The sequence below is a fragment of the Oryx dammah genome, unplaced genomic scaffold (genome assembly GCF_014754425.2).
Source record: "Oryx dammah isolate SB20612 unplaced genomic scaffold, SCBI_Odam_1.1 HiC_scaffold_25, whole genome shotgun sequence".
In the NCBI taxonomy this organism is placed as follows: Eukaryota; Metazoa; Chordata; class Mammalia; order Artiodactyla; family Bovidae; genus Oryx; species Oryx dammah.
Window position 1 is genome coordinate 37,373,517 of NW_024070209.1, and position 13,240 is coordinate 37,386,756.

Sequence of the window (13,240 nt, forward strand, 5' to 3'; positions counted from 1 at the left end):
TTCCATTTCACATTTAAATATTACCTAAATCCTTGTAACAGTAAGAAACTCTAAGAAATGATATTAATATCTCAAAAGCATAAAGTCACAAATCTTATTCAATAATTCACATTAAGTTTATACAATCAGGAACCTTTAAGCTATTAATAACTAATCTGGTTCTCACATTACATACTAAAATATATGGACAGTATGTATTTAATTAAACTCATTTGCTATATTAATGGAATTCAAATGAAACATTCAGTTTACGAAAGATATAAAAAGAATTAATCAAAAATTGCTGGAATCACTAATTTACTAATTAGACTTTAAAGTTAATTTCAAAATAAAAATTCCAGATTTATAGTGGTGGCAAAAATAAAACCATTCCAAGTTCTAAATGGCCACTTCTACTTTAACACTAATTTATTGTGAAATGCTTATTTGGTTAATGAATTAAAGATGAGGCAAAGAATGTTTTAAAAGAGAAAAAATCTTTCAAGAAAATCAAAGTGTCTATCTGCATTATCTAAGGCAGTGATTCTCATGGCATGGTTCCACAATAGCAGGATGAGTCTCACCTAGGAACTTCCTGGAAATGAGAAAGAATTCTTATCCCACCCTAGCCCTACCACATTAGAAACTCTGGGCATGGGGTTCAGCAATCCGTATCTTAACAAGTGCTGAAGGTTACTGTGATGAATACCTACCTATTCAAAGCTATTGGTTTAAAAACTAGGCAGATTTTCATAATCAAATCTAGAAACAGAGAATCCAAAGGAAAAACTAGACATAGCTGACACATGTAGAATGTAGAAGAATATTTATTAGAGTATATTTTTCAGTGACCAAGAACTGGAAACAAAAGTGAAAGCACATTTTGAAGGGTATACATGATGGAGGGTATTCATGATGAAAATATCATGTATGTCTTTATAATATGATTTCTATTTATGTATACTGTGTGTATGTGTTTGTGCAGGTAGAAAGATATGCACAAATAAATTACTTGGTCTAACTGTCCCACAACAGGAAAATAGAGTATCTCAGAGATATTGCAAGTTTGGATCAAGACTACTGCAATAAAGTAAGTATCACAATTAAATGAGTCAAATGAATATTCTAAAAGCTATGTTTACCCCACACTGTAGTCTATTAAGTGTGCCATACCATTATGTTTAAAAAAAACCAATGTACATACCTTCCTTAAAAAATACTTCACTGCTAAAAAAAGTTAACCATCACCTGAGCTTTCAGCAAGTTTTAATCTTCTTGCTGGGGGAGTGTCTTGCCTAGATGCTGATGGCTGCTGACTGATCAGGGTAGTGGCTGCTGAAGGCTGGGAGGGCTATGTAATTTCTTAAAATAAAACAATAAAGTCTGCTCTGTCAGCTGACTCTTCCTTTCATGAACCATTTCTCTGTAGCATGCAAGGCTACAAAAACTTTTTTTTTTTTTCCAAAACTGGAGTCACTTCTCTTAAACACAGCCACTGTTTTATCAACTTTATGTAATATTTAAGTCCTCCATTGATATTTCAACCAACTTCACAACATCTTCAACAGTAGACTCCGTCTCAAGAAACTTTCTTTACTCATGCACAAGAAGTAACTCCTAATCCATTATAGCTGTATCATGAGATTGCAACAAATCAATCACATCTTCAGGCTCCATTTCTAGTTCTGGTTCTCTTGCTAATTCCTCCACATCTGCAATTACCTCCTCCACTGAAGCCTCTAAGTCATCCATGAGGGGTAGAATCAACTTCTTTCAAACCCCTGTTAACGTTGTTATTTTTACCTCTTCCCATGAATCACGAATGCTTTTAATGGCATCTAGACTGGTAAGTTCTTTCCAGAAGGTTTTCAATTTGACTTTGCCCAGACCCATCAGAGGAATCACTTTTGATGGCAGCTATAGCATTACAAAATAAAGAGTAAGACTTCAAAGTCAACTTACTCTTTAATCTATGGGCCACAGAATGGATATTGTGTTAGTAAGCATGGAACAACATGAATCTCAATCCTAAGTCTCTAACAGAGCTCTTGGGGATCAGGTGCACTGTCAATGAGCAGTCATATTTTGAAAGAAATTTTTGTTTGAGCAGTAGACCTCACAAGTGGGCTTAGAATAGTCAATAAACCATACTGTAAACAGATATGTTGTCATCCAGGCTTTGTTGTTCCATCAAGAGAGTACAGGGAAAGTAAGTACAGAGAGAACAGATTAAGCAGAATTCTTAAGGCCCCTAAGAGTTTTGAAACTGTAAATGACCACTGACTTCAAGTCACCAGCTTCATTAGCCTCTAACAAGAAAGTCAGCCTGTCCTTTACAGAAAAAAAATATATTTATTTGGCTGTGCCAGGTCTTAATTGTGGCATGCAGGATCTTTAGTTGTGGCGTGTGGGATCCAGTTCCCTGACCAGGGATCAAGCCTAGGCCCCGTTCATTGGGAGTGTGGAGTCTTAGCCACTGGGACCGCCAGGGAAGAAACCTGTCCTTTGAAGCTTCGAACTTAGGCATTAATTAAACTCTTCCAGCTAGGGAAGTCCTAGATGGAATCTTGTTCCAATAGAAGGTCGTTTGTCTACGCTAAAAATCTAGTTTAGTGTAGTCACCGTAATTAATTACATCTTCTGGAAAACTAAATACAGCTTCTACCTTAGTACGTGTTGTACTTTTATGTTACGGAAACATCTCTCCTTCAACCTCACAAACCAACCTCTAAAAGTTTTCTTCTGAAGCTTCGTCACCTCTCTCAGCCTTCACAGAACTGAAGAGAAGGCCTTGCTCTGGATTAGGCTTTGGCTTAAAGGAATGCTGTGGCTGGCATGTCTTCTATCCAGACCACTAAGACTTTCTCCATATCAGCAACAATGCTCTTTCATCTTCCTATCATTCAAAGTTCACTGAAAGTACTTTGAATTCAAGAACTTCTATGCATGCACATCTTGGCTGACTGGTGTAGGAGGCCTACCTTTCAGTCTATCTCAGCTTAACACTCCTTCCTCACTATTCTTAATCATTTCTAGCTTGTGACTCGATTGTGAGAGTGAGAGATGTGCAACTACTCCTTTCACTTGAACACATACAGGCCATTCTAGGGTTATTAGTTGCCTAATTTCAATATTGTTGTGTCTTGGAATAGGGAGGTACAAGGAGAGGGAGAGAGATGGGGAAATCACCAGTCAGTGGAGAAGCTGGAACACCACATCACTTGATTAAGTTCACTATCTTATATGGGTGCAGTCTATGCCACCGCAACACAATTAAAATACTAACATCAAAGATCACTCACAGAGATCACCATAACAAATACAGTAACAATGAAAGAGTTTGAAATATTGTGAGAATCACCAAAATGCGACACAGAGACATGAAGTAAGCAAACGCTATTAGAAAAATAGTGCTGAGAGACTTGTTTGAAGCAGGGTTGCCTCAAACTTTCAAGTTGTAAAAAAAGAACAACAGCAGCAATTATCTGTGACGTGCAATAAAGTACTATGCAATAAAATAAGGTATACTTGTTATTTCTTTTCAAAGTCTACTTAAATTCAGGTTTCATAATCCCTAAACTGAGCGCTGCAGAATTGATGCTTTTGGACTGCAGTGTTGGAGAAGACTCTTGAGAGTCCCTTGGACTGCAAGGAGATCCATTCTGAAGGAGATCAGCCTTGGGATTTCTTTGGAAGGAATGATGCTAAAGCTGAAACTCCAATACTTTGGCCACCTCATGCAAACAGTTGACTCATTGGAAAAGACTCTGATGCAGGGAGGGATTGGGGGCAGGAGGAGAAGGGGATGACAGAGGATGAGATGGCTGGATGGCATCATGGACTCGATGGACATGAGTCTGAGTGAACTCCGGGAGATGGTGATGGACAGGGAGGCCTGGCGTGCTGCAATTCATGGGGTCGCAAAGAGTTGGACACGACTGAGCGACTGAACTGAACTGAACTGAAACTGTGGCCTCTAAATACCTATTGTCGACTAAAAGAAAGAAGGGCCTTTTAGAGAAATGGCTGTGTCCAGGTCTGAAGTAGGAAATGTTTCAGAGGAACCCAGAACACTCTGTCAGAGCAGAAAGCAAGGAAGCTCTCCAGGAGTGCTCAGGTCATGTCATAAGGATTCAGGTAGCAGCTTAAAAGAGTTGGGAGGGTAAGAAAAATGCAGTGTATTAAAATACATGAAATATTTTTAAATCTGTGAGTTTATTATGACACCACAACAAACTCAATAATTATCTCAGAAGGATATAAGAGAACCAATTTATTACTAGGAAACCGGTAAATAAAGGACAAGAATCAAACATTCGTCCCACCTTACCCACCCTAAGAGTTGTTCCTCACAGTAACTAACAGTGGTTTATTTTTTAACCCAGTATTTTTTTAAAAAAAAGGTTTTCCTTACAGAAACACTCTAGCTACCAAATTAAGAATGGATGGTATAATATCAGGATTTTGTACCCTCTGATTAATTAAGGGATCTAAACCAATGATTTTCTATGACTACAAACATCACTTTCTTCAACAGAAAAACTACTAGGAAAGAAGAGTTAATCTATAGACTAAAAAAGACTTAAGGGACACATCAACTGATTGAACATACCAATCTTACTTGGATTTATATTTTAAAAATATTTGAATATACTTATATTCAAAAAATAAAAAAAATTTTTTTAAATCATAATAGATTTGAGAAACTGAAATGCTGATCAAAAGCTATAATTTTTTAAGTATGATATCATAACTGTTCTTTTTAAAAATTCCTTACTTTTTAGAAATTTATAATTGAGATATTTATTGGTAAGACATTACCATGTCAAGGACTTACTTCAAAATTATCTGCTGGTTGCACAGAGGGTATCAAGGGTAGAAGTAAGATTAGTTGTAAGATAATAACTGTTGAACTTGAATGAGTCTAAGAGTACATTCACTTCATATTTATATAAGTTTGAGATCTATATAATAAGTTAAAATAATATTGAGGGTATAATAAAAGTTGGAAAATAAATGTTCTATCTAAACACTATTTATTTATACTTTTACATATACCTTTTTTTACATTATATTAAACATTAATTTTTATACCTTCTTACTTAGTCTTTGATTTTCTTTTTCAATTTTCAGGATTTTGGAGGTGGTGCCTTCAGCAGAATCCATAGTACTCCGAAGCTCTTCTACAGTTTTTGTCAAACTCTGATTTTCCATCTCCAACTTCAACAATCTACTTGATGTCAATTCATTCACCTCATGGCCCAAGGATTTTTGTGGTGCTGTAACATTGAAAAATATGACACTGGTAAAACTATGCTTACTCTTCACTATTTAAAATATTTAGTGTAAATACACTCAATCATCTGATCCTTAACTTTATAAAAAATTAATAAAGTTATACGAGATAGACACAATAAAAAAACAGATAAATACAGGTAAATCTTTAAATTCTAATGCATTCCAGAAGCCACGGCTTTCCTGGTGGCTCAGTGGTAAAGAACCCGCCTGTAATGCAGGAGACGCAGGAGATGAGGGTTCAATCCCTGGGTCAGGAAGACACCCTAGAGAAGAAAATGGCAACCCACTCCAGTATTCTTGCCTGGAGAATCCCATGAACAGAGAAGCCTGGCTACAGTCCATAGGGTCGCAAAGAGTCAGACACAACTGAAGCGACTTAACACACACACACGTGTACGCATCCACAAGCATTCTACTGGGAAAAAAAGTACAAAATTTGGACTGAAGTGACTAGACTTTTCGTCCTAATTCCATGAGAAAGCAACTTTAACCTCAATGAATCTTAGGTTACTTGGACAAAATATAGTTACTATCCTGTGTATCTAACAGAGTTACTGTGTGACTTAAATAACAAGTGTAAAGCATATTCTATGCCACACCTTCAAAGATTAAAAAAAGGAAAACAGTTTGAAGGGGGAAAAAAAATCCCCCCCTGATTCTGAGAAAGGCAAGACAGTACTATACACAGGTCACTTCAAAAAAGTCTTTCTCTAAATGAAGAATCTAGTTAATTAAGTATAAAGAGCAACAAGCAGTCCATTTTGCCAATGGAAATCATCTTTCTAAGCAGCTTTTGGAATTATATTTTTTAAAATAAGAAAACTCAGTTTCAACGTCTGGAAATGTTTTCCAGTAAGCCAAAAATAATTATTTTCTAATAACTGTATAACAGACTCATTAAATATTTTGAAGATATAAAAATGTTAAGATTCACAAATGAAATATGACACTTAAGAATTTATTTTGAAATCCTAGATTTCAGGAAAGGAAATGAACAGAAATACAGGAGGGTATTTCTAGGTCTGTCTACTTTGTATTTATGTTTGAAATCCTCCATCATAAAAACCAAACACACACACACACACACACACAAACCATGTATCCCCACAAGTCAGACATTCTATTTTTAAAAATCAGGTAGAGTAAAATATCTCCTAAGATTTAAGAAAGCCTCAATTCTTATTTCAAGTTTTTGTTCTAGTCAGCACACTGTTAATCTTTTATTAAAAGCTGGTATCATAGATAGTCACTGACTTCATAAATTTTATTAGTTGTCCATGTCTTAAGTAAAACTCGTTTCAATTAAACAAGATTAGGCTACAAAACATGATATGCCTTAACAAAACTTTCAATACTAGGTGCTTCAAAGAAACTTCAAGCCATCCTACAAAGAATAAAAAGGATGCACACAACACATTTTTAACATGGGAGAATGTCTAAGTTATATTTTGGATGAAAAAAGGAACTCTGACTGTACATACACACTAATGATGATATATAAAATAAATGTGTGTGTAGAAAAATTCTAGAAGCAAATTTTTTGAGATGTAAAAGGTAAGAAATTATTAGTGACTTTGATTTCCTTCTTTACATTTTTCACATTCAACAAATTTTCTAGAAAGTTCCTTGTATAGTTAAAAAAAACTACACTATACTAATATTCTGTTCTATGACTGCAGCAAAACAACTGATATAATAATAATAACAATAATAATAAAACACTCAAATGCTATTTACAAGGTGTTCTAAACAGCTTCATTAACAAATTCAACCCTCACAACAACCCTACCAGATAGTCCTTACTATTACTGTCCCCACCTAACAGCTGAGAAAACTAACAGTGTAATTTTAACTATTTGAGCAGTTCAGTTCAGTCTCTCAGTTGTGTCTGACTCTTTGCAACCCCGTGAACTGCACCACGTCAGGCCTCCCTGTCCCTCACCAACTCCTGGAGTCCACCCAAACCCATGTCCATTGAGTCGGTAATGCCATCCAGCCATCTCATCCTCTGTCATCCCCTTCTCCTCCTGCCCTCAATCTTTCCCAGCATCAGGATCTTTTCAAATGAGTTAGCTCTTCGCATCAGATGGCCAAAGTATTGGAGTTGCAGCTTCAGCATCAGTCCTACCAATTAACACCCAGGACTGATCTCCGTTAGGATGGACTGGTTGGATCTCCTTGCAGTCCAAGGGACTCTCAAGAGTCTTCTCCAACACCACAGTTCAAAAGCATCAATTCTTCGGCGCTCAGCTTTCTTCACAGTCCAACTCTCACATCCACACATGACCACTGGAAAAACCATAGCCTTGACTAGACAGACCTTTGTTGACAAAGTAATGTCTCTGCTTTTGAATATGCTATCTAGGTTGGTCATAACTTTCCTTCCAAGGAGTAAGCATCTTTAAATTTCATGGCTGCAGTCACCATCTGCAGTGATTTTGGAGCCCAGAAAAATAGTCAGCCACTGTTTCCCCATCTATTTGTCATGAAGTGATGGGACCAGATGCCATGATCTTCGTCTTCTGAATGTTGAGCTTTAAGCCAACTTTTTCACTCTCCTCTTTCACTTTCATCATGAGGCTCTAGTTTTTCTTCACTTACTGCCAAAAGGGTGGTATCATCTGCATATCTGAGGTTATTGATTTTCTCCTGGCAATTTTGATTCCAGCTTGTGCTTCCTCCAGCCCAGAGTTTCTCATGATGTACTCTGCATATGAGTTAAATAAGCAGGGTGACAATATAAAGCCTTGACGTACTTTTTTTTTTTAATTTTTATTTTTACCTTATTTTACTTTACAATACTGTATTGGTTTTGCCATACATTGACATGAATCCGCCACAGGTGTAGGTTCCCAATCCTGAATCCCCCTCCCACTTCCCACCCCATATCATCTCTCTGGATCATCCCCGTATACCAGCCCCAAGCATCCTGTATCCTGTATCGAACACAGACTGGCAATTAGTTTCTTACATGATAGTATACATGTTTCAATGCCATTCTCCCAAATCATCCCACCCTCTCCCTCTCCCTCAGAGTCCAAAAGACTGTTCTTTACATCTGTATCTCTTTTGCTGTCTTGTATACAGGGTTATCCTTACCATCTTCCTAAATTCCATATATATGCATTAGTATACTGTATTGATATTTTTCTTTCTGGCTTACTTCACTCTGTATAATCGGCTCCAGTTTCATCCATCTCATTAGAACTGATTCAAATGTATTCTTTTTAATGGCTGAGTATACTCCATTGTGTATATGTACCACAGCTTTCTTATCCATTCATCTGCTGATGGACATCTAGGTGGTTTCCATGTCCTGGCTATTATAAACAGTGCTGCAATGAACACTGGGGTACATGTGTCTCTTTCAATTCTTTTTCCTATTTGGAACCAGTCTGTTGTTCCATGTCCAGTTCTAACTGTTGCTTCCTGACCTGCATACAGATTTCTCAAGAGGCAGGTCACGTGGTCTGGTATTCCCATCTCTTTCAGAATTTTCCACAGTTTATTGTGATCCACACAGTCAAAGGTTTGGCATAGTCAATAAAGCAGAAATAGATGTTTTTCTGGAACTCTCTTGCTTTTTCCATGATCCAGCGGATGTTGGCAATTTGATCTCTGGTTCCTCTGCCTTTTCTAAAACCAGCTTGAACATCTGGAAGTTCACAGTTCACATACTGCTGAAGCCTGGCTTGGACAATTTTGAGCATTACTTTACTAGCGTTTGAGATGAGTGCAATTGTGCGGTAGTTTGAGCAATCTTTGGCATTGCCTTTCTTTGGGGTTGGAATGAAAACGGACCTTTTCCAGTCCTGTGGCCACTGCCGAGTTTTCCAAATTTGCTGGCATATTGAGTGCAGTAGAAAACATTTAAATCTGAATTGTTTTCTTTGTAACTCAATTCACATGGAATACAATTAAAAAGGTCCACAAATGTTTTATGTAACACCTCTTGGCAAGTTCATTGGCTGAATATCATCACTTACTATGAAGTCAATTTACATGAGGTCCCAGAACTTGGAATTAGGTTCCCAAGTGTAAAATTAGGAAAAGCCTAACAGTAATAAATATGACAAGTCATCTGTAGAAGTTACCATTTTTTAGCACCAGGCTATAAGCTCAGAGCCTGATACAATAAAACAGGTATAATAATATAAATACTGGTTTACCGAGAAATTGGGGAACCAGTCTAATTCAAAGAAATGTGACTGGGGTATAATTTCAATAAAGTATATCAGTATTAGCAAACTCAAAGTTTTAACACAAAAGGCCACATTGTATGTATGTGTCCAGCTTTAATAAAGAGGACAAATTAATGTGGAGGCAGAGACATAGAGCCAAAAGTTAAATATTTATCTGAGGTTTTTTATTACCTCCCAAGTATAAGTGGGCTTGAGCAACTGGTAGGTATAATCCTAAAATGGCGATGACATATATGGATGAAAGTAACTGTAAAGATCCTTAAGTTGCTTTATTCTGGCTACATATTCACCAAAGAATATTCCCATTACATTCTGATGTCCTATTTAGGTTTGCCTACAGTCAAAGAACAGGTTGACCAGTAAATATGACTTTTCTGTTCTATTTAGTAGATGATTATATCTCTCAAAATACATTAATAAACCGATACCCCCACTTCTTGGGATATTAACATGAAATAGTGCCTAAACAATGGATCAAATCTGTTACTGCACTCAAAGTTGAGCTGTAAGACACACAGAGATAAGGATCAAACCCAGAATTGTGGGAATTAATATATTCTTCTGTGAAATCCTATCTAGGGAGATATCTGGTCTTTTGAGACATTTCCAGTCAAGGAAAATAAAGAACAGTAAGAAAATATCCAGAAATGTAAGCATACATACAATGTCATTTATTCATTTATCCATTTAAATAAAACAGTATCAGAAATACCTTCAGAAAGTTCACTAGTTCTAGATATTTGTTCCAGTTCCCAGCCAAGATGTAATGATTCATCCATACTTTGCTTCTGTGCCATTTCCAAAGTCATATTTTCTTCCATTAATTCTTCAATCTTTTTTCTATCCATATCACGTTCCTTTTTTATTGGCAGAGTAGGGAGAGAAAAGAAAGCTAAGAAACAGTACAATTTCAAGCTAATATTGTATTACTTTATAAATTTCAATTATCAGAAACTGTATGAGTTAAATTTTGAGTTCCTTAAAATTTTCACGATTTGAAGCTCTTTATAATAATCAATTATATTTGTTACTGCTGGTCATTAAACTGATCAGTTGTCTGACCTCCTTTTAAAGTGATTTTTGGGGACACTGAAAACACTTCTTCACAGTCATTATATTGTTCTAGTCACATAACAAATGACTTCTGATCCAATGCTAAATTTTAGCAATAGTTCTATTTCTATAGTCTAAAAAATGTTTACATAATAGCTTATTAGGGTTTTCTGAAAAGAAGTAGAAAAATTAATAAATAATACCCCTTTGTAAGAAAGGCAGAAATGTCTACTACTCCTGAACTTACATAAAATCAGGAGCATCTAATTTATTTAGTTCTCACTTTTCTGTTAAGACCTTAAGAACACTAGCCATCCTTATCACTATAGGGAAATCAGATGAATCTTAGAATTTTTACTTAGAAGCTATGTAATGGATCTACCTTATACACTTACCATTTCCATATCATGCAGTTTAGCCTTCAGTTGTAAATTCTCTTTTTCTAATTCATGCAATTTATCAGAACGAGCTCGAGTTCCTTCTAATTGGTCTTCCAACATGGTTTTTGTTTCCAGTAAAACTTGATTGTCTTCTTTTAATTCCTATAAAAATTTCAAGTAGGCTTTATTGGTCACAAATGTTAATATGATAATTTTTAAAGTTCTGAAACATATTCTTTGTTAAAAAATAAGACATTAAGCTATCATTATCAACAGGTCTATGCAAGATTAAAGGTACTGAGGAACAAATATAGTTGGTTTCATTTTATTTCCCAGAATTTAAATTATTATGTAAACAGGGGAGGGAGATGGGAGGAAGTTTCAAAAGGTAGTGGATATATGTGTACCTAAGGCTGATTCATGTTGAGGTTTGACAGAAAACAGCAAAATTCTGTAAAGCAATTATCCTTCAATAAAAAATAAATTAATTAAGAAATTATGTAAACAAATAGCACCTGTATTAGGATGAGTCTACTATAATTTCACATGAAATTGTCAGGGAATATTTAAATTCTTAAGTCACAAGGATAAGGAACTCAGTATAAGTAGTCTAGATTTTTAAGATGCAAATCTACATAGAATTGGGGCTTAATTTATTTAATAAAATAGATTTAAGTTTCTCTCTACTTGAAAGTGAAGAGTTTGGGGTTTTGAGTAAAATACCAAGACTGCAATCAATATTCAAGTAAATCATAAACCAAGGCTTTATCAAAAAATACTTTATATAAACACCTTAAAATTACTATGTATGTTTTGAAGACATGTTCACAAATCTATATTGCTAAGTTACATGCCTGCTGTTTATAAGCTGGTCAAGCAAAAGTATATTAAAACTATGGCACACATGAGGACCCCTGAATAGTCCCACACATGTACCCATTTAAAAAAGTATAAAAGAATTAACAAGCAGCTTATCCTTGTACTCTATTGGGTCTATTTTCTGGTAACATTCAGGCCAAGTTTTAACTTTCTCTTACAATGTTTTCACTTGATATTGCAAACTCCTTCTTTGTTATCCCCATACTGAAACTGATGAAAATCTCCTCTATTTACAGACAAAGAAGAAATCATTGAGAAAGGAAAAAAGAATGCAAGAAACAAGATTTCCAAATTCTTGCTATTAAACTCAACTTTATGTAACACAGAATTGCAACCATTAAATAAGAAAAATTGGTTTTCTTCTAACTTGTTCATATAAAGAGACAAATGGCATTGGGGAGGTGAAGGAAGAGAGAGAAGGAGAAGAGGAAGACAGATACTGATTTTGCGTTCACTGATCCTAATTTAGTATTCTGAGTTGAGCAGCAATCAGAAGCATTCACCTCTAGGCATGAGTTTAAAATTAGGAGAGGCATATATACTTTATTTTAACTTCAAAGTCTTCCCTACCTATAATGCTAATTAAACAAAGGAATGAAATAAAACCTCCAATGAATAGCATCCAAAAATTCCTTTTTACAAGTCTAAACAATATGCTGATCTATCATAAAATAAGCACTCATGTTTGCTCTATGAGTTTGCTCAATCTTTCAAGAGTTCTTTTACATTTATTAAAATGTATTTTAAATGCATTTTGAAAAATCGTAACTTTTAAAGAAAAATATTGTGAATTGTTTAAATTATGCAACATACCTCAACTCTTGCCTTATAAAATTCAATATCATGTAGTCTCTCTTTATATCTGCTGACTTCACTTTCAAGCTTATCAACTCTGACGGCCTTCTCCCGAAGTGCATCTAATTCATCTCGATACATTCTTGCAGAACGAGCATCCGAAAGCAAATTCATGTTCTAAATATAAACACATACTAATATTTAAAATATTATTCTCTATTTTCAAATTGATAATGCTTAGGTTGTGCAATCTGATGAATTTACAAAAAAACCCCAATTACTTCTGCACTTTAAAAGTGTGAATTTTTGTGGGACGAGGAAGCCGAGTGGTTAAGGAGACAGACTGCTAAAAGTGTGAATTTTCTGGTATAAATATTATACCTTAAGTAATTTTTTTAATGCGATATATAAAGTCTTTTTTTTTAAACCAAGAGTAAGAAGTATTTTTAAAATATACACTTCTATACAAATACAAAAACACATGCATACATACAAGTTTTTATATATAATGTTCACTACTAAGATTGTAAAAACTACTCAGGACATTTTTTTTTTAGGACATTTTAAAATAAGTAAATCTCTTAACGTAACTGTTTGCAATGAATTTAAGGTTAAAAGCTAACTTCAAAATACAAGATAGTAAAAATACAGATG

At 35.1% G+C, this 13,240-nt stretch overlaps 1 protein-coding gene across 4 annotated transcripts in view; it reads right to left on the reverse strand.

Moving 5' to 3' along the window:
* The window catches only part of CCDC88A (coiled-coil domain containing 88A), a 115,919-nt gene that overhangs the window by 41,390 nt on the left and 61,289 nt on the right, over positions 1-13,240 (reverse strand). For all 4 annotated transcript variants that reach the window (XM_040224859.1, XM_040224858.1, XM_040224857.1 and 1 more), the window contains exons 10-13: positions 12,605-12,763; positions 10,928-11,074; positions 10,192-10,336; positions 5,074-5,258 (exon numbers count right to left, since the gene is read on the reverse strand). In XM_040224859.1, the coding sequence (XP_040080793.1) occupies positions 5,074-5,258; positions 10,192-10,336; positions 10,928-11,074; positions 12,605-12,763 (636 nt within the window). The remainder of the gene's footprint in view (positions 1-5,073; positions 5,259-10,191; positions 10,337-10,927; positions 11,075-12,604; positions 12,764-13,240) is intronic.